Here is a 24,480-nt window from a genome sequence, read left to right as displayed (position 1 = left end):
TCTTATCCACCTAGCAGCATCTGAAGTAAGCCTCGGGGCTTGACATCGAGTAACCGTGCGAGGGAACGAGGTCAGACCGTTAGAGTCTGGACAGCAGCGGGAAAGCTTGAAGAGGAAGCTTACTTTGTTTTAATGACATGGTCCACGGCATACGTAGGCCCATGTCACCACCGGCCGGTCTGAGAGTGATGAGAGCCTGACCACGGCATGGAGCAGAGGTGGTATTGAGAGACTGCATATCGTCGGCGACGGCAGCGGGAGAAGGATTTGGTGTCGACTGTCGAGGTGGGCATCGCCCCGGTGAGCGTCCAAGGCCTAAGGCGGGTTGGGCAAAGCTCACATCAGCCGCAGCGACACTAGCAGCTCAGCGTGCGGTAGCGCTAGACCGTTGGCGGGTTTCCATCAAACGGTAAGGGTCGTCGTCTGTCTTGTCCGTCTTTGGGTTGGCAGGTTGGTTGGAACTTGGGCTGCTTCCATGGAAGTACTCCTTAGAGAGACGTTGGTGTGCATGTCTGCAGGGGGGCGGCGGCGGCGCCTCTTCTTTTTGTTTCAATTAATGGCATCACCTCAGGTCCCTGGTGTGTTGCCTGCGCCGCGTTCCATTGGATGGTGCTTATTTGCTGACCTGTGGGGCTGGGGCTGGGTTTGGGTGGCTCCTCCAAGGTTTAGCGTTGGAAGCGTGGCCCGCTTTTCTCCAGCCTTACCACGCACGACCTCTCTCTCTGCCATTCTCTGTGTCTTTTCGTCTCCCGTTCTCTCCTCTTGCACTGAACACCTTAAATCTTGGAGATGTCAATGGCCATGTTGGCTTCCGTTGAGAGGGAATAATTCGACTGAGTATGGTGTCCAGAAGCAGTCTGTGCTGCCCCTCTTCGTCTTGTGTTCTGGGGATGGCGTCACCATCGAGACAGGTTGGTGGCGGAGCATACTGGTGATTGCACTCAGCACTTGTTGCTGCTGCAGTGTAACATCTCACCAATCCAGTGTGCCGATCCTGGAATTGTGGGTGGGGTTCCCAATCGAGAAGGATAGTGTAGACTGATCATCCAAAGGGAGAGAAGAGAGGTGAGAGATGAAGGAGACGTTTGGGGGGGTTCTTTGGGATTCCCAACCCTGCGTCGAGCTGCCTGTTGGACAGACCCACCCGGTTGGTAGGCACGCACGCATCAGTCGTTTCCTTGCAAGATATTGTCAAGATGTACTCCGTACCGAAGTTGGGAGACGAGGAAAGGACCCTTTGCACCTCCTGACCGTCTTCGTCTTTCCTACTACTTACCTAAGGTACATCATGTAGACAGTCTAGCTGATACCAAGCACTCCAACCTCAGCCTCAACCACCAACAAAGGTGCCTCGCGAGGGAATGTACAGCGCCTCACTCTAAATATCCAGCCATAGCAAGCACATCAACCATCAAGAACGGACAGGCGGCGGCGAACGGTATTCATATTGTCAATCTGACCTTCGACCACCCGCGGATCCATTCCTCCCTCATTTCTTTGGGCGGCGCTGCCTTGGCGGCGTGGCTTGTTGTACTTGGCGTAGCGCAGATCCATCCCCTCGAATCCCTGCACCTGCACTTGCATCGGGAGACGACTAGCAGATTGCAAAAGGCGAAGGAAGCGAAGAAGCGAAAGAAAGCTCGCGAACCCTGACAATAGACCTTTCCTCTCGGTAACGAAAGCGCGCGCGCAAGAGCCCGAGCCCCTTCTCCTTCTTCCCCCTCCCCCCGGTCAGCAGCAGCAAACCGGCCGGGACCTGACCAACGAAGAAAGGTGCCCGTCTCGTTAATCCTTGTCAGCCCCAAGGTTGCTAGGTTGGTATTGCATCTGTCTGTGTCTCTGTCCTACCGGCTTGTCTCATTTCTTCTCCGTCTTACACGCCTCGGTGGCTTTCTTCTCTCTGACCTTCCCGCCTCTCTCTCTCAGCCTGGCCACTCACTTTCTCCATTCCTGCTTACTTCGTTTCCCGCATTGTCTTCACTTCTTGCTTCACTTCATCTCATTTACACGTTCTGTTTGGTGACGGGATATCTCCCTCGACGAGAAGAATATCAAGGGAATCACAGTCTGGGAAAGATTTTGGACATTTTGGTCGATTCAGCATAGAGAAACGAACACGACTAAAGCCGGGGATACGATCCTATCAAACATAGCCGACGCCAACAGACTCGAGTGGCGCAATCATCGAGGCGAACGCTACACACATAGCATACAAGTAGACTGCTGGGAAGAACGACAGACATCACAACATGTCATATCCAGCGCCTGTTCAGCTAAGTCGCGATGACACATCCGAAAAGGCGCGCATTGTCATCAACAGCGGCGGCGAGAATGGCAACGTCGCCTTCGAGGGCGAAGCTTCCAGTGGTATTGACTTCACATCCAATTTGGGAGATCCGACAAGGTCAACCACGGACCAGGAGGGGAAGAAAATCACATTCAACACCACTACCTTCAGTTCACACGAATCGACATCGTACGTCATCACGGTGGACCGCACATTCCAAACTATTGAGTGGAAGCTGGCCAGCGGAGTCAAGCTCAGCAAGGCCTCTTGGTTGGCAAAATCGAATGAAGAAACAGAGTCACTCATTATGGAAGCGTTTCCAAGTCAGGAGAACCCTGGAGCGGTTTCTGGGAGGAGCTCGGCAGGTTTCGCACCGCCGACAGCTCCCGCTGTAAAACGTCAAGAAACATATGCAAGTGAGTTGCCTCCGTGCCCAGATTCGTGGATGTCTTCCAAGATCGCTCGCGTCAGTCTTGCTCAATTTCAGCTGCTGACATCGAACAACAGTGATCCTCGGCAACGAGACTCTTGTCTTGCCGATAGAGGCCAAGAAGATGGCAACCTACTCAGGTTCCACTATGTATATTGAGCTTCAGTGGACATCAGAAACCAAATCAGGCACGACGACCAGCGGGGCTTTTGCCGTCTTCACTGGAACCTATCCGTCTGTGGAGTATGCCCAGGCAGTCGGAAAACTTGCGGATAAACGCGGTGCCAGTGAAGTAGAGAGAGTCGGCAGTGAAGACGAGAGTGACTCAACATCACCGCTACCAACAACCACTACTCAAGCAGCAGCCTCCTCCACGGCCTCTCTCAATCCTGATGCATCACAATCAACCATCGGCGGCGGTTCCAGCAGCGGCAGCGGCAGTAGTAATGGTGGTGGCGGCGGCAACGGAGGTCTCGCGCCTGGTGCCATCGCCGGCATCGTCATCGGGAGTGTTCTCGGCCTCGCCCTCATCGCGTTCCTAATATGGTTCTGCCTCCGCCGTCGTCGTCGCCGCGCTGACCACGTCTCGGACGGCGCATACGGCCCCGGCCACAACCCCCACGAGTACCTCGCCGACAAGGAGACCCACGCCAGGGTGACCGAATCGCCGCACTCCCCGTACACGGACGATGGGCAGCACCAGCACTCCCAGCACCAGCTTCACCAGCAGCAGTCGCAACCTCAGGAACAGCACCACCTCTCTCGGGAACTGCATCAAGACGATCCTAACGACGCTTTTGAGACCACCACCGCAGCAGCAGCACCTGCCTCAGCCGTCAGTGCCACGGATCACCACCAGCCTCCTTTTGCACCATACCGAGAGGAAAACATGTCCACCGCCTCGCGGTCAGTCGAGGACATGACCCGCAGCGGCGCCGGCGGTCCGCGCTCGTCAACGCCCAACGTCAATTCCAACGTATCGCATCTGATTGAGGACGGCATGACGGAGGACGAGATCCGGAGGCTAGAAGAGGAGGAGATGGCGTTGGACGCGGCCATTGAGCAAGCCGGACCGCGGAGGAAGCCGTAGAGAGATATGTGTGTGTCAAGAGTCTACTGTCGTTGATACCTGTTTGTTTTTACGCTCGGCAATATATATCCACATGTGTATTGTCATTTCTTGTTTCATACTATTTTGGTTGAATAATTCAATTGGGTCTTTTGAACCTTTGTGAACTTGCTAGACCTGTCTTTGGCGTTGATGGTTTCAAATCGTTCCCACAAATGTTCTTAAAGGGGACTTGTCGATATGCATTGTCGGGGCTCGGGAGGCAAGAGACAGAGAGGCGAAGGAGAGGAGAGGTTCTCGTCGCAGACTGCCTTTTCATCTTGATGTCTTAAGGTGGAGGCGCCCCATCGGAGAAAAGAATCCGTTGCTTTGGGGTAACGATGGCCCAAACTTGATATTGTCACATCGATAGATCCCGGTGCTATTCTCTGCAGCTCTGGCCCTTTTCGCTCCTCGGGGAGGCTCTTTGGCTCGCCTGAGGGACGAATAACCCTCGACATCAACACCCATATCATCACTTCGGAGTGTTGCAACACTAAAGCGATTCGTCTATGAAATTTTCGTCGCATTTCTGGTTGTGTTACTAACTAAGTACAAGTGAACACTCTCGTAGTCGTCTTTGATCTTCTTTCCTCCCGGGGTAGACAGGGTCAACCACTCCTGCACGACGACTTGATAAAACTCTCAATCATCCAGAGTGAGTCGGAGCCATGGTCCAAATGAATAATGATTCCCAAACTCAACGGAAACGTTGCCCAAATTCGCAGGCACAAGGCAAAAACCATCACCCAAGTGGAATCGATGCTTCTCCAATTAACAGTATTCCCAAACCAAACCTCTGCAAGCTGCGTCTGTGGGTTTTCGGCTATGGTAAAACCACGAGGTTGCGTCCGATCGTATCGGAAAGAGATCCCGTTGAATGGTGATGTAGTCTTGCTTACTGACGATTTATGGTCAAGAGCGTCTCCTCTCATACCTCGTAGCAAATCGCCTTGTGGCGAAGCGTGCCAAAAAGGTGTACGGGGAAAAGAAATGAAAGCAACAAGAGGGGTATGAAATTAGCGGTGTTTGTCGAAAAGGGGTAATGGCGTAAGGGGAAGTGGCCAGCTGGAGGAAAGTACGTAAAAAAGACAAGCGAAACAAAAGTTGGAGTATTCCATAGCAAGATTCTGCAAATCTGTTTGCAGGCAGAATGTTAGGTCGACAATATCGGTCCGTCGTCACATAGTCGTGATGCCGTCTGTAGTTTTTTTGCTGGTGACAAGTTCGCAAACGATCCTCGATCGTTGAAGTTCAGACATGATGAAAGAATCAGTAAAAATAAGCTGTAAAGCTGCTCTGGGCGACAAATAACTGTCAGCCAATCCGAGCTCAGTACGCCATGGGAACATAGTCGTCGCAGCCAGGGATGAGAAGGGTGTGGACATCGCTGTCGGACATGTCATCCGGAATCTCCATGACAATGCCGATAGGAGGAAGCTTGGGCTCTTGAAGGGCGTCGTTGCTCGCGGTTGATGACTCGAACGGGATTTCGATACCACACGAAGCACCGTTCCTGGTCGTCGTATCTTGGTTAGTCGTATGACCAGAGAAGTTGTAAGAGGAGCGAGTGTGAAGGTTCTCTTGGGTGTCAGAAGCACCAAAATCAAAGCCATGTTGCTTCTTTTTCGGTGGAGTTGATTGGTCGCTCTGGTAGTATTGCTGATGAGCGGAAGCAGAACCGTAGTTGCCGTGATGGAAGCCATCCTCTCCGGAATATCGCCCATGATCATTTGAATCATATGATGAATTGAAGCCGAGTCTTCCGAAAGAATCGTAGTCGTCAGGATGCCTGAAGGAACCGAAAAGATTATGTGCACCGTCTGCCTGGTGATCCCAACTGGGATATGGATCTTGTGTATTGCGGAAGGAACCGTTTTGATTAGCACATGGGCCATGGTTTCGCTCAGTGCGACGAGCATCGCGGCGGGATGACCAGTTCGAGGCGTGATGGTTCTCGAAATTGTGGTTGTCATCAAAGTAATCGTGCAGCGAACCCCAGCCAGTTGGCGCGATAGGACTAGGCGGGCATGGCTGATTCTCTTTGCCCTGGCCGTAGGAGAAATCGCCGGAGCCTTGAGGCTGCTTCTGTCGATTGTTTGGATTCGATCGATCTCCGGTGAGACGATACTGATCATTATTGCTGGTGGAACAATCCCGCGGCAGGTTTCCTCCGGAGGTATATAAAGCGCTGGAATGAAGCGGGTTGTTACCAGAGACCTTGGTTGAGTTGGATGTGAATCTCGCAGCAAAGTCATCCCATCCTGCCGCACCCTCGTTGCTCCAAGAGTTGAAGCTATGGTCGTCGATGCTGCACAAGGGCACATAGAGCCTTCCTGCAGTCCTGCCATCAGGGTCTCTCAGTGGATCTTTGAGGGGAACAGCCTTCTTTCCATCACGGAGATCATCGTTGTATTGCTCATGTTGGAACTGCGCATATGGGTTATCACCCTCGGGATGCTCTCGCTGCCAGAAAGTCGGAGATGTGCGGACCTCGACACGCTCGCTGAACCTTGCTCGCTTGGCAGGTGAACCGGTTCCCGAGTCCAGGGGCGGGCCGGGATGAAGGGAATCTTCGTTGGCTATAGCCTGTGATATCGTTTGAACTGGTGTAACAGGCGCGGCCTTGAGAGAGGTGGAACGGTCTGAGGCCGGCGAGCGGCAAGAGTCGGCAGGCATGTCGTCTTCGGGTTGTGAATTCGCTTCAGTATCGGGAACGTCCTCAACCGAAGGAGCCTTATGGCCAGTGCTCGCTGCGACGACGTTGTTCGCAAGATCATCATTATGACGGGTCGTAGAGCAATGAGACTTGGGCTGAACCTCTCCCAGAGGCACTGCATCGCTTGCTCGAGCAGAACGGCGCTTTCTCAGTCGCTTTTGAACAGACTCTGATGGAGAAAGCTCATCCGACTCGTTTCCAGATTTGTTGCACTCAACAAAACAGTCTGTGGCATCTTTCTTCGGCTCTGCCTTCTCCTGCTGGGGCGCGGTGCGAGAACGACTGGCATGATCTGGGTTCTGTTCACCATATTGATCTGCGTCAAACTCGTGCAAATCCGATTCCGTGTCACTCTCATCGGAAGACTGGACATTGTTAGTGTCTAGAGCTGTTGGGTGTAGTAATGGTAATACTCACGCTACCAAGCAAGGTCTCTGTCGGAATGACTGCTCTCTTGGAAAGACGTTTCATGCAATGAGCACAAAAGTTCTTGGCCGGCTTTTTGCTGGGCTTGATGGGATTCTCCCTGTTGAAGTGAGACGAGCGGGCAAACCCACAGCCGAAGCAAAAGTTACCATTTGCCTTCACCGTCTTGCCATCCTCGCTGGTTAGGTGCTTCTCGTGGCAGGGTTTGCAGAAGTTGCGCCAAGCCGGGTCTCCAGCTCTAAACTTGCGGATCTTGTGTTGCTCGTCAGATCGGCGAATGCCACAGCCCAAACAATAGAACCCATCGGTGTTGTCGTCGATATGAACTGCGATCTCGGACGCCTAGTCGCAAGATGCCTCGTTTCTGCCGCGCTTGGTGTCCCGTCTGGTATCCTGGCGATGATAATGCGACGCATGCTTTCCACGTCGTGACTCTTGACAAGTGGCTGCGGTGATGGTTCTATCCGAGGCCTCCGTCTCGACATCTTTCTGAAGTTCTGCAGGCTCCGCAAGAAAGGCCTCTTCCACATGGCAACCCGAAAGCGATTCGGGAGTGAGCTTGAAGCGGCTCTGGGTGAAGGCTGCCGAAGAGCACGCATACATGTGGGGTGTAGCAGTCGCGGCTTCCGACGTATCAAAGCAGACAGATTGGCAGCGTTGCGAGGCTGAGTAGACATCAGAGTAAGTCGATTCGGACTGCGAAAGTCCCTTGAAACGGCCAGAAGCGCGACTGGATCTGATGCGTCTTCGGGGAGGTGCTCCGACAAGTCGTCTCTGACGCTCGTGCTGACCGTCCGACGGCTGATGGTGAGTCAGATGAGGGGCGTCATTGCGTGCCGCTGCTTGCAATATCAGTACTCCGGTAACCGAACCTCAAATTTTACGAATGGGAATGCCTCACAACGATGCCGAGAGGAGTCTGTTCCTCCAGCCCTCGAGGCTAGAGGCCTCTCCTTTGGTGCCATGCTCTGAGAGTATCCCGTGGTTTCCAGTAGAATCGGCAATTTCCTGGATGGGGCGCCTGTAAGCAAGTTGGAATAAGTTTGGGGAGGGTTGAAAGGAAAGCTATCGGTGCCACAGATCTAGAAGGGTTGTTGTGGTGAGGCAGGTTATAGGTGCAACACCATGGAAAGAGCGCTGAGGCGCTCCTTCCACGGAAAAACAACTTCAAGTACCACCAAAAGAAGGAATCGAAATCAGGCAACACCCTAAGGCTTAAAAAAAAAAATGGGAGGTACGTACCTTTTTGTATTCCATGTGCCCTCAATATGGTACTGAGATGGCTTCTGGTGCCTGCTGGGGATTTCCTCCCCTTATGAAGTTCTTCTTCCAGGATCCCGAAGTCAGTCCCTGGCGGGCGGTGAAGCAAGGGATATTCGCAGGCGCTTCCTAGATCTTTTTGACGTGCAGCATGTTGACGTTGTTGAATCGCTGCTTCAGTGGTACCAGCAGAAAAAGGGATACGAAGAAAACGGAATATCCTGAAGATCCTCGGCATCATCAAACACCTTGGTGGGTATTGGGGGATCAGGACTATGGAGATCTCTCGAGTTACTTATGGAGATAGCCTGTACTCACAACGTACCTATCTCACCTGTCCTGATTGCTTGCGGTTCTCGTCTTATCTAACTCTTGTGTGCTGATGAGCCTTTTGTTGCCTCACAGATCTTTACCACACCACAAGCCTGCTGAGGCAGAACATATGAAGTGTCATGTACCTTCGTCAATATCGGCAGTCACAGTAGCCTAAAAAGGGTGCGAAATGAATCATGATCAAGTAGTGTACATTCGCCGAGGCGTGCTTTTTGTGTCTACATGTGGAATCTAGAACCACCTATCCCCGTCCCAATACAAAGAAATTTGAGAGGCACTCTAGAGGCAACATCCTCAGAGTGCCTTATTGTCCCCGTTCTTTAGTCAACTCTGAGGACTCTGGGGCCGCGCTTCTTAATGGCCTTCTTCTTCTTCTGACCTCTCTCGAAGGCTGCAGCAGCCTGGTGGTCACGGCCAACGTTGTCAAGATCCTTGACCTTGTAGATGCGAATGATCCAGTTCTCACTGGTGAACGCCTCCTCAACGGTGTCAAGCTTGGGGCCGACATCCGGGAGACGAACGCCACGGACGCGGTCCTGGGCTTGACCAGCGGGGAAGAGCGAGTTGTAGTTGTAGTAAGACATCTTGTACCTATGAGATTGTTAGTAGGAATCCAGACTGAAGGAGTATCTTTTCTCTTACATCAAGCTGTTCTTCATGGTGTCGGTCGCTTGGTCATCGACTCTGTACTCTCCACGAGGGGTGAAGAACTTGCGCTCCTGGACCTCTTCGGGCCAGATGCCCTCAGCAATACGGACCATCCACAAGAACTTGTTGATGTCGTCACCGGAGTAGCCCAGCAGACCACCGAACACCACAAGGACGTAGTCGACTTCGTGCTGGCGCATGATGGGGTAGCTGACTTCCTCACGAGAGCTCATCGCCTTGCCGACAGTGGCAATGTGGGTGTTGTTCCACGTGTTATTGTCGACGAGAGTGGGACGGTCGGCCATGCCACCAATCTGGTAGCCGTAGTCCCACCAAGACATGATCTTGGCGTCCTCCTTGGTGTTCTGACGGAGCCACTGGTAAGCCTCGCGATAATCATCAATAATGTGCTGGCTTCCATCGGGCAGTCGGCTGGCAAGGACGACAGAGGGCGAAGAGTAGGCATTCGAGGTGACCCAAGTGCAGTGAAGCACAAAGAGGAGCAGGAAGATGGACATGCCACCAACAACGACAGCCTTGGAGAGGAAGGTGTAGATACCGACGACCGGCTTGCTGGTCGACTTGAGTCCGCTCTGCTTGGCCGCCTTCTTGGAGGCTCCCTCGACAGCATCATCGGTCTTGTAGTCCTCAGGGTTGGGGGACTTGGCGACCATGTAGGTGTCGAGGATTTGAGATGCCGCCATAGCCGCGGCAACGCAGACAATGGGAGTGAGAGTAAGCATCAAACGCACCATGACACCGGCAAAGTAGGTGCCAAAGAGGGCGTAGACGACGACGAAAACGTGCTCATCCCGGAGGTTCTGGAAGCATAGGTAGACTCCAGCAGGGAAGAGCCAGACAAGCATGTTCAGGTCGAAGAAGAAAGCAGGCCAAGCGGTAGGCTGGTGCTCAGAGACTGATGCAATAATCGGGATGTGAATCTTGGCGTAGCCAGTATCCCAGAGAGAGTAGAAACGACCTCCCCAAGGGGCGATGTATCCGAGCGATGTCAAGGCCACCAAGCCAGCAAGCGCAAGACCGAATGTCGCAGCCAGGAAGGTGTAGACGAAGGTCTGGAACTGACGACTGGGAATAGCACCTCTAACATAGTCGATGAAGGCAACGAGCTGCAGGAAGCCAAAGACACCTAGCGCGTGTTAGTTCACATGGACACAAAGCTCTCACGTTTCACTTACCGAGAGCGGGCATGTGCTCGCTGGTCTTGACGGGCAAGAAGCCGACGAAGGGGATCTGCATGCTAGCCAATGTACCCAGAGCGTACCAAGTGGTGTAGCTGACGTAGAGACGGGCGCTGTATCTACCCATGAGGATCAAGGTCAGAGCATGCAGAGGAAGCATGTTGGTGATGAAGGCGTAGCCACCCCAGGAGGCGACCATGTAGCCGTAGAAAAGGGCGCAAAGAGCACCCCACAGCATGGAGCCCAGCTTCAATGCCTTGATCCACAAGTAGAAGGTGAAGACAAGAAGGAAAATGGCGATGGCCTCATTGTCGTAACTGCCGGCAACTGATCGGGAGATGTAACCAGGTGAGATGCCCATGAAGACAGCCGCAAGCAGACCAGCCGAGGGCGAAGTGGTCATCTCATTGGTAAGAAGGTAGGCGGCATAGGCGGTAAGGCCGGAGAAAGCTGGCGCCAGAAGAACGCAGATGTTGCGGATATCGACGGGGACCGTAAGAGCTCGAAGTGCGTGGTAGATGGCGCCGCTGGTCACCATGAGACCGGGGTAAAGAGTTCCTCCAGTAACCCGACCGAGAGGATGCCATGTCCGATCATCGAACCAGTCCCAGAACTTGGTGAATCCATTGGCCACAAGGTACTTGGTTGCTCTGAAGTTGAACCAGGGGTCGACTGGTAAACGATTAGTTTCGGGTACGAAGGAAGGGACGTGGAACGGGAAGAGACCAACATTCGTGAATGATACTCTCGAAGCCTGTAAAAGTTGAGTCAGCGTGGTTCCTTTGCAGCGAGAAGTATTGCGATGAGCGACTTCCTTTCCAACCAATCCAACCACCAATTGGTGTTGGTGATGGCAGGAAGGAGACCCTTGGCAACGTGTCGAGGGGCACTTACGAATGACGGAGAAGAGACGACTAGCAACAGCGGCAGCTGCGATCAGAGACAAGATGGTTACTCTGAGGACAGTTCGTGTGTTCTCTTTGCTGCCTCCGGAGAGGGGTCCAAGAGATTGGGCCGTCATTGTGGCCGCGTTTGGTGTAGAAAGGCAGTGGCCGTGTAGGTTGAAGGTTGCGAAATGGAGCTGGCGACGACAACCTTCTGTCTCACAGCAAGGTATCTGAGAAGGACAGCTTGGAGCTTATGCACCTGAATCGGTGGTGCAGGGGCAGCGTGCACGGTCCATGGAGAGCCGACCCGTTCAGTGGTGTGTCCCGTTGACAGCAGCCAAGTCGTGGCTTCCGCGTAAGTCTGGAAAAGGCGGAGTCACGTGTCTCGGACAAAGAATATCCCGGACTAAGGGATCCCGTCCCGTCCGGGGTGGCCGGGTCAGTGCCGGATCCCGGCCTCGAGAGTAGATGGCGTATGCGGTCCATAAAGTACGTTATCGTAAGAGACGCATCATGCATAACGGGCAATAGGAATACTCAGTCTACTGTTGCAGCTTCGGCGCATTCCATGGAGATCCCTGGAAAGTTGATGAATGACCATACAGCACCATACTGTTAGAGATGAATGCGTATCAGACGAGTCATCTAATCTGTGTCACGAGCGAAAGCCTCCAAGTGGCTGCCCACCTTCTACCTAGATATACCGTCGGAGTTTGATGTTATGGTTCAGTCGGCCAATATACAGCTACAATAACCTTCAGCCATCTGCTGGAACCAATTGCAGCAACGTCAGGGAAAGCAGCATTTCACTGTCTTACAGGCCACGATGGACCTATGTGTCGATTGTCAATGCATATAGAACCCGCTCAGGCTCAGAGATTGGGAAGTTGATGCGCGAGAAATATAAGTAATTGATGGAATCCAATGGCTCGTTCCTTGGAATTGTCATCTAGTAGAGCGTATTGTACACATGTACATCCGGTAAACAGACGTAAGGAAATGTCTATGCGGTGACATCGGGCATGGTGCCTACCATGCACCTACTGCTGCCAAAAGACCAGATTATTCGTCCCTTGTTTGGACTATTCGTGTTCTCCGTGAGCAGGCGTATCCCCAATCCTGACCCTGTCTATCCGTTGTGCAAGCCGTCCCCTTCCCCCATTCGGTTATCCAGTCTACGGGTTCTGCTTCACCAGGTTGTTGAAGTAGGCCTCAAGGTCGAACTTGGGGTCCATCGGGTCGACGTTGGCTGTGGCTGATGTCAGTTTTCATGAGTTCTGTGCGAGCCGCCGACGAGGGCGAGAAGTGACGGGCGAGGACTGCGACGTCCAAAAGCCGGCCACGTCTTATCGAGGGAGAAACGCACCACCGGCATCAGCAGCCGCCGCCGTGACGGGCTGGCTCTTCTTCGCGAACTCGGCCTTTGCTTGATCGATCAACTTCTGCTTGCGCTCGTACTCCTTCGTGGCAGCGGCAGCCTTCTGGCTTGCTGTGATCGTTCGCTGATGTGTGAAGCCGTAGAACACACCCAGGCCAAGGGCCGTGTATCTCAGCACCTATAAAGTCCATCAATCAGCCGAACTGTTCATACTCTCGAAAGCGCAAGCTCAATGCTCATGGTCGATTGGCGTGGCGATGGAGGGTCGTCGGTCGGCTTAGGGAGACAAGGTGGCTGGGTGCTCCGCAAGATGCGGACGAGGGCGAAGGACACGACGTACGTTAACTCCTGAGGAGGAAGACATTGTGGGCAATTGCCTGGATTGCGCGACTGCTTTCGAGAGGGAGCGAACGATGGAAAGGACAGTGCGCGGGTTGACAATGGCTGCCAATTGACCCTTTCGGAGCTCTGTCGAGGGAATTACGTTAGGGGACGCAGGGTGTGAGGTTTTCCAGGTTGAAAATATGCTCGGGAAAACTCGCAGATTTTCCACTGGTTGGCCGTCAAGTCACTCCCGGGTGTCTGGAGCTCGGACGGGGAATACCATCCCAGCGCCAGTGCTAATGGACCGCCTATTGCCAGCGCCCAGCGCCCGTCGCCATGCTGACTGAGGTGGGCTGCCCAGAAGCTTGCACCCAGCCGCTGTGCCGCTGAGGGACCTTCCTTACCTCAGCGACCGAATACCGCTGTGCAATTTCGCCGACGCTTTGCCGATCTGTCGCAATCACGTGCGTCACTTGCCTTGCAAGGTTAGTTGCTTCTGGTGGAAATGTCCACCAAGCTACTAGCAAATGGGGACCGGGAGGTCAACTTTAATGCAGGGGCCAACGAGGTATCTTTCTGCAGCATTTGGGCTGAAGCTGTACCTGACTCCAAACAGGGGTCCCTCTGGAATCGCGACTGGACAACGCGCATGGAAAGGGAATCCCCATCAAACCGAACGTCGCTGCGGTTGCCAAACACTGTCACAGGCATCCGACATCGTCAACAAAAAGGCAGCTCCTATTTGACCTTTGTGCACCCGGCTCTCGGCCTCACCTGCGATCTCTCGACTCTACCTACCTGATTTTGCAACGTCAGTGTCTGCCCCGCGACAATCCACCCCACAGTCGGCCAGTCCCGCGATGGGATTAAGGAGAAGACAAAATGCAACAGCGACGAGATGAAATCCTCGCAAAGAAGGCTAAGCTTGCGGAGCTTAAGCGACAGAGAGAGCTTCGTGCAACTCAGGCAACAGCAAGCCGGCAAAGTGCAGGAAGCCCAGGCGACGTGAGATGAGCCGGTCCCTTCACCGATGCAATCTGCTGATGTGCTGTATAGCTGGTCTCCCCCATCCCAGGCCGAGCCGAGAACCGCCGCGACATCGAAACCTTGATCAACAGTTTGGTGGGAGAAAGTCGACCTGGATCAACGACGGGAGGAGCTGCGTCACCGGCCCGTAGGGGGAGCCGGCCCAACAGCGTCCTCAGCGCAGGAGAGTTGAGTACTGCAACATCGGAGTTCGCAACCCCCGCCAATGGCCAACCAACTCCGGCCCCAGCTCCTGTTGCAACTCCCGTGCAGCTGAGTCTGACGACGGCACCGCTCACGACTATTTACGAAGTTCCCCCATCTCCTGTCAAGGAAGTGCACTCATACAGCAAGGGAGTGCAAACGGCGGAAGCATGGACTTCGCCAACCCGACCTAGAGCCCAGTCACTCTCCGATACCGAAGACATCCCTCCGATCACATCGACGCCCAGCAAGAGACTGAGCCGAAGGCAGCGGGATCGCGAAGAAGAGCTGCGACAGGACATTCGAAAGGAGGTGGAAGAGGAGCTCAAGGCCTCGCTGGATCTGCTCAAGGACGGTGTGATTCCGAGCGACACCCCGGCGAAGGCGAATTATCCTATGCGCAAGCTTACTTCCGAGGAGCTGGAAGCCGTCACTGGCGCCCCCGACTTTTCTGAATTCTTGGAGAAATCTACGAAGGTGATCGAAAGAGCTCTTGATCAGGAATACGATATTCTCACAGATTATGCCCTCCAAGGTCAAGATGTGGATGACGATGACGATGATAGCGGCAACGTTGGTGGCAAAGGTCGGCGGAGAGTCAAGGAGGTGGCCCAGTTCTTCGATGAAAGATGGTCGAAGAAACGCATGATCAGCAGCATCGACTTCTCACATCATCATTCTGAGCTGATGCTGGCATCGTACACCAAAAACCCAACTGCACCACACGAGCCGGATGGCCTGGTCCAAGTCTGGAGCTTGGCTCTGCGTGACAGACCAGAGTATGTTTTTCACGCACAGTCTGATGTTCTCACAGCGAAATTCTCCCCTTATCACCAAAACCTCATTATCGGTGGCACTTACAGCGGCCAAGTACTGCTGTGGGATATGAGAGCAAAGTCGGCACCCGTCCAGAAGACGCCACTTACAGGATACGGCCACACGCACCCCATCTATTCGGTTGATATCGTGGGTACTCAAAACGCCAACAACATCATTTCAACTTCTACGGACGGTGTGGTCTGCGGCTGGAGCATGGACGTCTTTGCCCAGCCGCAAGAGCTGTTGGAGCTCAAGGCACCACCCGGCTACAAGTTGGACGATATCAGCCCGACCTCTTTAGCATTTCCCCAAACGGATCCTACGTTTTTCCTCGTTGGCAGTGAGGAGGGCACTATTTTCCCTTGCCACAGATACGACCGAGCCGGCGCAAAGGCCGGAGTTGATGCTCGTGTCAGCTACAAGGGACACACGGCACCGGTCATGTCGGTGGACTTCCATCCTGCCCGCGGTCCTGTGGATCTTGGTGACTTGGTTCTCTCATCTTCTCTCGACTGGAGCGTCAGACTGTGGAAGGTTCGCGCACCCGCGGCGACATCGACAGCAGGTGTTGAGCCGACTGTTTCACCTCTTATCGACTTTGTGCGAGAAGACGTGGTATATGATGCACAATGGTCGCCGATCAAGCCCAGTGTTTTCGCCCTGGTTGATGGGGCAGGCTGGCTCGAGCTATGGGACATCACAGTGGAGACTGAGGAGCCTGTCGCGAGAATATCCCCGAGCTCTCGCAAGGATGGTAGAACGATGCTTGCCAAGAGCTTGAACAAGGTTGTGTGGGAGCCTTCCGAGGGCAAGCGTCTGGCTACGGGAGGTATCGACGGAGTCTTGACCGTGTTCGAGGTGGCGTCTGGCCTAGGAGGAAGAGACGACCTCAAGGCGGAGGAGTGGACAAACGTGAAGAAGCTGGTCAATAGGGTTGAGGCTCACGGTTTGAATGGAGCGATGGTGTAGAAGCCAACTTCTCTTCGTGTACCTTCTGGGGCGAGAGCCACTATATTCGATTTGTTGGTAAAAGGCGCGTTGCTGTATACCCTGATACCGTGTTGTTGTTGAGCCTATCAATCTACTTCTTGAAGACTACACTCCTTGCGCCGTCCACTGACCGAACTGCTGTGATACTCATTATGTACAAGTAGCCATCGGTTAAGGTATCCGTCAAGTAAGTGGAAACCAAGAGCATCCACCATCTCGGTTGGCCGCCTAGGAATTGAGGATAGCTTGCTTAGTCATCGTATACATAAATGTCCTTGGAAGAACTTTTTTCTTCCGACACTGCATCCCTCTCACCCAAGTCCAACCACAATATTTTGCGAAGCCGAAAGCTTCGGACTACAAATGGTAAGTTGCAACGTACTGTTCTTACTGCTTTTGATACCCAATGGCACAATGATGATCAAAAAAGAATTCTGCAATTCTGAAGACCTCCGGGTCGTTCTGTGGATAAAATCTTCGCCTTACTAGCAACACTGAGCCCGCTTCTCGAAGCTTTTCTTCATTCAAAACATTCAAGCTACGCTCAGGGACATGTCAAGCTAACGTTTGGGACAAAAGATTTGACTAGTTTTTGAAAATGCTTTCTATATACGGCTTCGTTCAATGTCTTAGGTGTTGACGGGGGCACCGTCGGGGTAGCGGCCACCTGCGACCTCGAACTTGGCCAGCGTCGCGTCAATCTCTGCCATCTCCTCCTCGGTGAGTTCCACCAATTTTGCATTCTCCGTGACCCTCGCCGCCGTCGTAGCACCCGGGATGGGAATGATCTCGGGCACGTCGGGCCTCTTGGAGAGGGCGACGACCCAGCCGATGGCTAGCTGTGCGGGCGTGACGCCCTTCTTCTTGGCCAGCGCCTCGACCTGCTCCACGAGCTTGATGTTGATGTCGAACGTGTCGGGCTGGAAGCGGGGCATGTGCCGCCTCATGTCGCCCTGGGGAATGTCGTCGAGCGACTTGACCTCGCCCGTGAGCATGCCACGACCGATGGGCGAGTAGGCGATGATGGGGATGCCGTACTGCGCGCACGCGGCGGCGACGCCGTTGGTTAGGGGTTCGGTCGAGAATAAGCTGAGCTCGACCTCGACGCCGACAATCTTGGCTACCTTGACGGCCTCGTGGATGGTGGCCGCCGAGACTTCGGAGAGGGTGATGCCCCCGACTTTGCCCGTGTCAATGTACTCCTTTTGAATGACGCCGAACGTGACCTCGAGAGGCGTATTCTTGTCCCGCCGCGCGCACTCGAAGATGTCAACCTTTTTCCTGCCCCCGAGCTGGGAAAGGATCTTGTCGAGAGAGCGGCGGACGTTCTCGGGCGAGCCGTCGGGCTTGAGCTGCGGGAGGATGAGGCCGCCCTTCATACTCAGGACGACCTTGTCGGCGTCCTCGGGGTACTTTGTGAAGTAGCGCTCCAGGAGGGTGCTGCTGTTGTACTCTGGCGTTCCGTAGAATTCCCCGCCGTTCCAAAAGTTGTTGCCGTTGGCGAGGGCGGTGCGCATGGCCTCGAAAGCCTGCTCCTCTGAGCAGGGCTGGGGTCGCCATGTGAGGCCCATGAGGCCGTAGCCGATCTGGCCAACTCCTTGTCCGTTGAGCTTAGGCATGTTTGCGTGCTGCTTTTTGGCGATGTTATGAAAATATGTGTGTAAAAGGAGATGCCGGCTTCCAGTTGCTGAATAATTCGTGAGACTTGAGCTGCGGGGTATGGATGCTGTTATCGAGCTATCGAGATGTAGTGGATATCGAGACTCGAGAGTGGTGTACAGCGAACCTAATCTCTAGACGAAGACGTGGGTTTCTACCATTTATATAATGGTGTTCAAGCCTTCGAGATGATATCACCAGTGTTACCGGTAAAGAGGAGAAGGGAGCTAAGAATTACCTCCTGGCTATCCCCATGTGCAAATGGTAAAACGGTTTCCCGCTTTCACGGAGCAGTCCTACCTAACTCAGGTGCTCAGGTACCCCCTACCTTCAATGACGAATTCGCGGAGACCGAAATGCTTTACACCCCCGCCGCGGCACCAAAGCACTTCCTTCCACGGCAGATAGGTTGCCAAAGTGCAGTGTGGGGGTGCAGTAGGTCGTCTGCGCAGGTACCGTACACTGGACGATTAACTGCCTTGGCACGCTTTCATTCGCTGGAGTCTAGACGGGGTTAAGAACCAGTAGACGGATTTAGCATCTACCACAACCCTCGATTCCCGATCGGTCGGAAATGTGAGAAATTCGCTGCGTCGACGGGCTTGGGAGCCTGTGGGATGGACTTAAGCCGCTTACATTATCAACTTGAACTGGTGAACGTAACCCTCCAAGTCCGATCGACATGCTGTCAGACGCTTATATTCCTTCCCGCATAGTAGTTGTCCCGCCGCCTTGCTGGTCTGATATTGGGCGGTGCATTACAGCGTAACGGAGATTATGCAAGTCCGGCTTCAATGTCGGGAATTTTGAGCAAGTCACATTGGACTTGGCAAGTTTACAAGCAAGCCTGACAATGGCTTCTAGCAACTGCGCCTTCGATAGCCGTCATCTCGAACGGAGTGGTCTACGAGAGTTAATATTCAAGATATCTTGTCCATCACAAGGTGGCTTTCGAAAGAGAAGTACATCAAATTGACTTGCATTGACTGGACGGTTCATCAATCGTCTACTTCCTAACCAAGTCTATCAAGAAAGACACCACACACACTAAAGATATTGACCTAGGATCAAATATCAACAAGCTTCTCAACAACCTCGTCAATCTGCCGAATCCCCATTGTCTGACTCTGCATTCGCCCCAAACTCAGTTTCTTCTTACTGCCAATAGCAACAACTGGAGATGACATTGTCGCCTGCGTCCTCTCGACCCGAAACTGCGCGCCACGAAGCTCCCTCGCCATCTTCCTCTCAGCCTTTCCCGGCTTCACCCTAGCAACCTTCCTTGACGACTCAAGAGCCATCGGCGGCGGAGCAGTGTGAGAGACGCCTACAGCCGCGGGAAAGGGGCTGCTGCTGCTCTTCTTTAGACCGGTGGCAACGGTGGCGACAGCAAAGATGCGCGGGTCAATGGTCCCTTCAGCAGGCAAGCCGGCCTGCTTGCGCCACCAGGACGGCAGCTCCGTCATGTTGACGTCCGCGAGCCCCTCGAGCGTCAGGGGCATCTGGTGCGTGTAGCGACACTCGTTGCCCCAGCTGCACTGGCCCGTCTGGCACCAGTGCCGGCAGAGGCTGCCGTCCGGCCGGACTACCTTTTGCTTCCCTGCGGTGGGCTTAGAAGGGGTAGGCTTCGAGGTTCCGGCGGCAATACTGGAGCTGGTTCTGGTGCTGCCGTCACTGCCGTGAGGCGCCGCCGCCGCCGCTGCTGCGGCCATCTTCAGGGCCTGGGCAGGATGGTGATGTTGGGAACGAGCGACTGCTTGCTTCTGGATGCGACCAAGCTCGAGCATACGCTCCGCGATCTCGGCATCCGATCTCTCCTTGATGGCGGCCGCAGCCGTGACCGGGACTCGTCGGAGCGGTTTTCGTTTGTCTCTGCAGCCGGAGGAGGACTTTGACGAGGAGTCTGGCGCGGAGAGCTCGGCCGAGGAGAAGTTGTCTGTCGAGACCGAGTCTGTGTCGTCTTCGGCCCAGTCGAGGACCCGGGGTGGGAGAGAGGGAGGAGCGAGTGGAGAGACGTCGGTCATGATTTTGGGAGTTGGTTGCGAGGCAGCGGACTTTGAAGATTCAGTGACACCGCCGCGCTTTGTTACATGAGACTGCTTGCCAACCTTTGCAGCGTCAGGTCCCAGCCGCTGGGGTTCGAGAGGACGGCCAGAATCTCGGCTCTCAGGACTTTCTCCGGTGGAACGATCATGCGCTGGGGATACGAATTGTAGCTGAAAGTGACTCTGCGGCTTGGCGAATGTGCCCAGATTCGACATGCCGGCGGTGTCGTTGATGGCCAGTGTACGTGGCAGGCCGACGATGGTCACATAGTCTGGGAGAAGGTCGACTGGTATGACGGGTACAATAGCCCCTGGGCTGGCGCTTCCCTCGCGAATGATGAAGTGTGTCGGTCGTATCTGAGGGCCATCGTCCGCTTGTGGGCTGTGAATCGAGTGAGACAGGCCGTTCCTGGTGTTGCCAGCGGCTGTGTTGAAAGTAGTGGCGTTGGTGACTTTGGGCGGCATGGTTGGGACGTGTACTGATTCTAAGGACCTCTCAAGGGTTTCAACCCAAATAAATGGGATATGAGGCTGTTTTAGATGAAGAGGAGATGGGACCGTGAAGTCATATTTCTGTCAGGAGCTCTGTCTTGTCTTATTCTCCGCCCTTCCGTTTGTTGCAATCTTCTGCTCGGCAGGATGCGTACATGCCCATGTCGCTTGTACAGACGCAGCAAACGCAATGATACGCAGTCTAGAGGCTACAAACAGACGACCATACGCAGTCTAGCCGCAATCCATATGCATTATCCCGCGAGACCACTCAAGAGCCAGACCAAAGAAGATAATCATCTATCTTCCACGCGGATGTTGACATCCATTCCATCCACACAGAACCCCAACTGCCTCGGCCCATCCCTAAGCTCAACCTCCCTCTTGACCCATCTACCTCCTCTCGCCTCCTGCGCCCCAGCAGCGCCCTCACCGCTCCTTCCGGTAGCATCTTCCTCGTCGCTGCTATCATCCGCATTCTCCTCATCGTCGAACCCGCCGACGGGATCCCATTCGCCAGTCTCCCACACCAGACGCAGCCGCAGGGGCTCCGCACCAAACAACCGTCCCGCGATCCCCTTGACGGCGTAGACGTCGCAGGATTTGGGGATCGTGGCCGTCTTGGTCACTTGCTGTCCTTCTTCCCGGCTGCCGCCGTCTGTATGTGCTGCCGCTGCCGCGACGTGGGTGAAGTGTACGGTGATGAGACGAGCCTCAAGGTAGGTAGGGTTAATCTCATCGCGTCGGATGACGTCCGGCGCGCCGTAGAGGTCGCAGAGTTCCTTGTAGCGGGCGTGTTGGGCAATGACTTCGGGCTCGGCGGCCTCGGGCACGGAGGCGAGCTGCCTGGCGATGCGGGAGAGGTAAAACATGTCTGCGTTCTCGCGGTCCTTGGGTGAGATTGCTGTGAAGTTGAGGGCCTTGAGGGAGGCGAGACGGCCGATGGTCACCATGTGTGCCTCGTCCGTCGACTTTGTTTGGTTGTCGCCGGCGGCGGCGTCTGGGTCGGGGTGGTCGTAGATTGGGTTGTGGGCGAAACGGAGAGCCCTGAGGCCCGGGAATGAGGTGGGGAGGGCATCTACAAAGGCCCAGCTTGCGACGGCGTTATAGGATATGTCTAGATACTGCAGACTCGTTGAAAATGTCGGGACCGGGCCGGAAGGAGAGGAGATGGTGGCGATGCTGTTGCCCTTGAGGTGGAGGTTGCGGAGGGACTCTAGGGATGACAGAGCCGCGATGTCAGAGAGTGATGTGAACTCGTTGAATTCGAGATCCAAGGTCGTGAGGGTAGCAGCGAGCGATCCGAACGAAACGCAGGGCAGCACGGTCAACTGGTTCAAGCTGCAGCTCCAGGTCTCGAGGAACGGGAATTTGCGAGCAAGACCGCAGAGCGCTTCCCAGCCTAACAGTGTCTCCTCAAGCTCCAGCTCAGTCACTTTTGCAAAGGCCTGCGTTTCTACCGTCTCGATGACTCGGAAGCGGTTACCACTGGGAACAAGTCAGTCTCAAAGCTGGTCAAAAAGACGAAGAAAAGCCTCAAAACGTACTTTAGTCTCAGACTTTTCAAGCCGTCCAGCTCCTGACAGATCTTGATCACCTGGTCAAACTCCTCAAACAGGTTCCTGCTGATATCCAGCTCGTAAATGAGGGGGCTCGTCTCCTTGATGCTCTTGTCCCCGTCCACGACGTCCGACTGGATGCGCGTGCCGTCGAGAATCACAATGGTCAAGTCCTCGACGCGCGCGAGCTGCCGGCGGATCTTGTCGAAGCCGACCTCCTCAGCAGGTTTCTTACCAAAGAAGACGATCTGCTGAATCTCCGCCTCGCGCTTCGCGACCGCCTCAGAGGCATACTTGCCGTGTAACGCGGCGACGAAGCTCTGCGCAGCGTCGGCGCGGCGGGTTGGCCGCACGAATGAAGCGGCGGTGGGGGCTTTTGAGAGACCTGGCGGCCACAGTTAGAGACTTGACTGTCGGTGCAACGACACAAGAGGGGGCAAATGAGCTAACATGAAAAGTATCGGACGTCTTTATGTTGGCCGTCGTGTTTCCCGCGTCCGGTGTCGTCCCATTCTACGCCCAGCCAGCTGCCTGACGTGCCAGCGACGGGCCCTATGTAGCGGACAGTGCAAAGTGCATTATCGTAAGACAGGCGCTGACCAACGTAATTACTTGACGACATTTTTTACCCAGCAAGTTGTCGTCACCGCTGAGATGTCCAAAATGCTATGCGCATTTTTTTTGTGTACTTGGTTCGGTGCTCTGAGGTACCTAGTGGGCAGGCAGCAGAATGATCCACGAGATTCGAGTACGTGAGCTCTTTCGCTGTAGCTGATCCGGGACGTCAAAATTGTTAGTGAGCGCAAGTGTGGTCATCAATACCAATCACAAACATGCCAACAACCACACCACAGCGAAAGATTCCCAAAGTGTTTGAAAGTAATTTTATGACGTTATAGAATGCTGTGCTTGAATCTGAACTGTAATGTTCCAAAATTTTATCCAAAATCCATTATTTTACAACTTCGACTTGGGGGACTCCACAACCTTCAACAGCGCGCGACCGTTGCTCAGAACGATCTTTCCGCCCTCGACCTTGGTCTGGAAGCGAACTTCTTCCCATCCATCCTTGACATCGCCTGTCCTCCAGGCGTCTGTCACCAGCTTGTCACCAGGCATGACAGGGCTGGCGAAGCGCGCCTGGTACTCCTTGATGTTGGCAGGGTCACTGCCACCGAGGGCCTTCAGCAGACCGTGGGCAGTCGAGTTCCAGGAGTACAGTCCGTGCATGATAGCTCCGGGGAAGCCCATCTTCTTGCCGGGCTCGGGGGTCGCGTGTAGGGGGTTGTAATCTCCATTGAGGCGGTAGAGGAGCGCTGACTCCTTGTTCGTAGCCTGGGAGAAGGTGGCATCAGGCTTCTTGTCCTTCGGGGGAGGGAAGTTCTCGGTCGCGGGGCCCTTGGGGCCGCCCCAGTTGCCCTGGGCGATATAGAAGCTGCTGGTGATGACGCTGGCGTAGACCTCGTTGCTGGGAAGCTCTACCAGGTCGGTCTGGGTCTCGACGACGGAGCCGGGACGGCCCTTATCGTAAACACCGAGAACCTTGGTTCGGACTTCGAACTTCTTGCCGGCCGAAGTGGGGGGGATGGTCTTGTGAAGCACAATCTTGCGCTGGCCATCGACGACGCGGCGGGCATCGAACGAAGGAACGTTGGGGATCTGGACGGCCTTCTGGGCGGCGTAGAAGTCGACAACCTCCTGGGTGTCGCCCTTGAATGCTGGCTCGGTGTTAGCTGGGTTGATCGCAGTGTCGATTGAGGCGATGGAGCTCACTGAGAATAAGAGGGTAGGTAGGGAAGACGGCGAAGTTGGGGTGAAGCTCCTATTGGCAAACGGTCAGCAATCAACAGTCATAAAAGTCAGATGAGAGGAGAAAACTTGCATAGAGGAAGTGAAGCTCGTCGTCGGTAGCACCAATGGTGTTCGCAAAGAGCAGCACATCGCGCTTGACCCAGGAAACGGGCTGGCGGGGGTACTCGAATCCAACACCGGGGCCGCTCATTGTGAAGTTTTCTGTAGGAATACGTGTGATGTACAGCTAGCGATACAGAGCGAGTCTGGATTGCAATTGGAAAAGAAAAGGCGGGGAGACGTGAGCAGACTTGCACCTCGGCCGAGCTCTGGGGAATTCGCGACGGTTTTAACAGGCGATGGCCAAGCTGCCCTCGGCGTAGCTGATGGTCAGCTAACTGGCCAGCTAACCGGACAGAGAGGGCAGCTCCAGTGGCAGTGAAACCCAGGGCCGCCAATGCCGAGGTTCAAATGTGGGGGTGGAGTTGCGCCATCTTGGGCTTTACCCCGGATCTCGACTTCGGGATCTACTGTGTCAGGGACACCGAATTGCAGGGTCTAGAGGAGGCTAGTGTGGATAATCCTCTCGATGTATCAGTAATCTGAGTTATCATGGCTCGTGTTGTTGGAAAACCTCACATGGCAGATTAGAAGAAGCTTCCGTTGCGGTTTTCTCGAGGTTCAGCGTCCCTTTGCTGCCACTTAGCGTCGGGGGTCGGCAGGTGTCAACACCGACTACCTGCCTGGGGATGGGAGCTCTCGAATGGTGGAAGGTGCCTTCCTTCACCGAACAGGCGGGAGCTCCTTTCTTCACCTCACCTCACCTGCAGGTCCTTTAACCAACTTTTTCTTTCCGCGTCCCCATCCTCGGCCTAGCAAAAACTTCTACTTTGCAT

General features: G+C 54.5%; 9 protein-coding genes across 9 annotated transcripts; 3 read left to right on the top strand and 6 right to left on the bottom strand.

Annotated features, from left to right (window-relative positions):
• Positions 1-1,230: 1,230 nt before the first annotated feature.
• Positions 1,231-1,653, top strand: CCOS01_15872 (uncharacterized protein; the record flags this gene model as incomplete). Its single annotated transcript, XM_060464010.1, has 1 exon — positions 1,231-1,653. A coding segment is annotated over one exon (423 nt), but the record flags the coding sequence as incomplete, so codon positions are not given.
• Positions 1,654-2,249: 596 nt separating this feature from the next.
• CCOS01_15871 (uncharacterized protein) lies at positions 2,250-3,807 on the top strand (the record flags this gene model as incomplete). Its single annotated transcript, XM_060464009.1, has 2 exons — positions 2,250-2,703; positions 2,795-3,807. 2 exons carry the CDS (start codon positions 2,250-2,252, stop codon positions 3,805-3,807), a joined length of 1,467 nt encoding a protein of 488 aa, XP_060305390.1.
• A 1,350-nt stretch (positions 3,808-5,157) lies between these two features.
• CCOS01_15870 (uncharacterized protein) lies at positions 5,158-7,935 on the bottom strand (the record flags this gene model as incomplete). Its single annotated transcript, XM_060464008.1, has 4 exons — positions 5,158-6,909; positions 6,962-7,296; positions 7,411-7,809; positions 7,872-7,935. 4 exons carry the CDS (start codon positions 7,933-7,935, stop codon positions 5,158-5,160), a joined length of 2,550 nt encoding a protein of 849 aa, XP_060305389.1.
• Positions 7,936-8,883: 948 nt separating this feature from the next.
• CCOS01_15869 (oligosaccharyl transferase STT3 subunit) lies at positions 8,884-11,431 on the bottom strand (the record flags this gene model as incomplete). The annotated part of the gene is made up of 5 exons (XM_060464007.1): positions 8,884-9,154; positions 9,206-10,358; positions 10,408-11,082; positions 11,141-11,164; positions 11,305-11,431. 5 exons carry the CDS (start codon positions 11,429-11,431, stop codon positions 8,884-8,886), a joined length of 2,250 nt encoding a protein of 749 aa, XP_060305388.1.
• A 1,041-nt stretch (positions 11,432-12,472) lies between these two features.
• Positions 12,473-13,039, bottom strand: CCOS01_15868 (ATP synthase subunit E; the record flags this gene model as incomplete). The annotated part of the gene is made up of 3 exons (XM_060464006.1): positions 12,473-12,546; positions 12,664-12,853; positions 13,016-13,039. 3 exons carry the CDS (start codon positions 13,037-13,039, stop codon positions 12,473-12,475), a joined length of 288 nt encoding a protein of 95 aa, XP_060305387.1.
• An 842-nt stretch (positions 13,040-13,881) lies between these two features.
• CCOS01_15867 (WD domain-containing protein) lies at positions 13,882-16,017 on the top strand (the record flags this gene model as incomplete). The annotated part of the gene is made up of 2 exons (XM_060464005.1): positions 13,882-14,004; positions 14,056-16,017. 2 exons carry the CDS (start codon positions 13,882-13,884, stop codon positions 16,015-16,017), a joined length of 2,085 nt encoding a protein of 694 aa, XP_060305386.1.
• A 650-nt stretch (positions 16,018-16,667) lies between these two features.
• On the bottom strand, positions 16,668-17,657 carry CCOS01_15866 (aldo/keto reductase; the record flags this gene model as incomplete). The annotated part of the gene is made up of 1 exon (XM_060464004.1): positions 16,668-17,657. The coding sequence occupies one exon, from the start codon at positions 17,655-17,657 to the stop codon at positions 16,668-16,670; it is 990 nt and encodes a 329-aa protein (XP_060305385.1).
• A 1,107-nt stretch (positions 17,658-18,764) lies between these two features.
• CCOS01_15865 (uncharacterized protein) lies at positions 18,765-20,207 on the bottom strand (the record flags this gene model as incomplete). Its single annotated transcript, XM_060464003.1, has 1 exon — positions 18,765-20,207. One exon carries the CDS (start codon positions 20,205-20,207, stop codon positions 18,765-18,767), a length of 1,443 nt encoding a protein of 480 aa, XP_060305384.1.
• A 323-nt stretch (positions 20,208-20,530) lies between these two features.
• Positions 20,531-23,795, bottom strand: CCOS01_15864 (CAP-Gly domain-containing protein; the record flags this gene model as incomplete). The annotated part of the gene is made up of 6 exons (XM_060464002.1): positions 20,531-21,722; positions 21,782-22,178; positions 22,244-22,345; positions 22,423-22,459; positions 22,778-23,526; positions 23,672-23,795. 6 exons carry the CDS (start codon positions 23,793-23,795, stop codon positions 20,531-20,533), a joined length of 2,601 nt encoding a protein of 866 aa, XP_060305383.1.
• Positions 23,796-24,480: the final 685 nt, after the last annotated feature.

This window comes from Colletotrichum costaricense (genome assembly GCF_030867565.1).
Source record: "Colletotrichum costaricense strain IMI 309622 chromosome Unknown Scaffold_26.1, whole genome shotgun sequence".
NCBI lineage: Eukaryota > Fungi > Ascomycota > Sordariomycetes > Glomerellales > Glomerellaceae > Colletotrichum > Colletotrichum costaricense.
The sequence above is the reverse complement of the archived record's forward strand: the minus strand, read 5'-3'. Positions and strand labels throughout refer to the sequence as shown.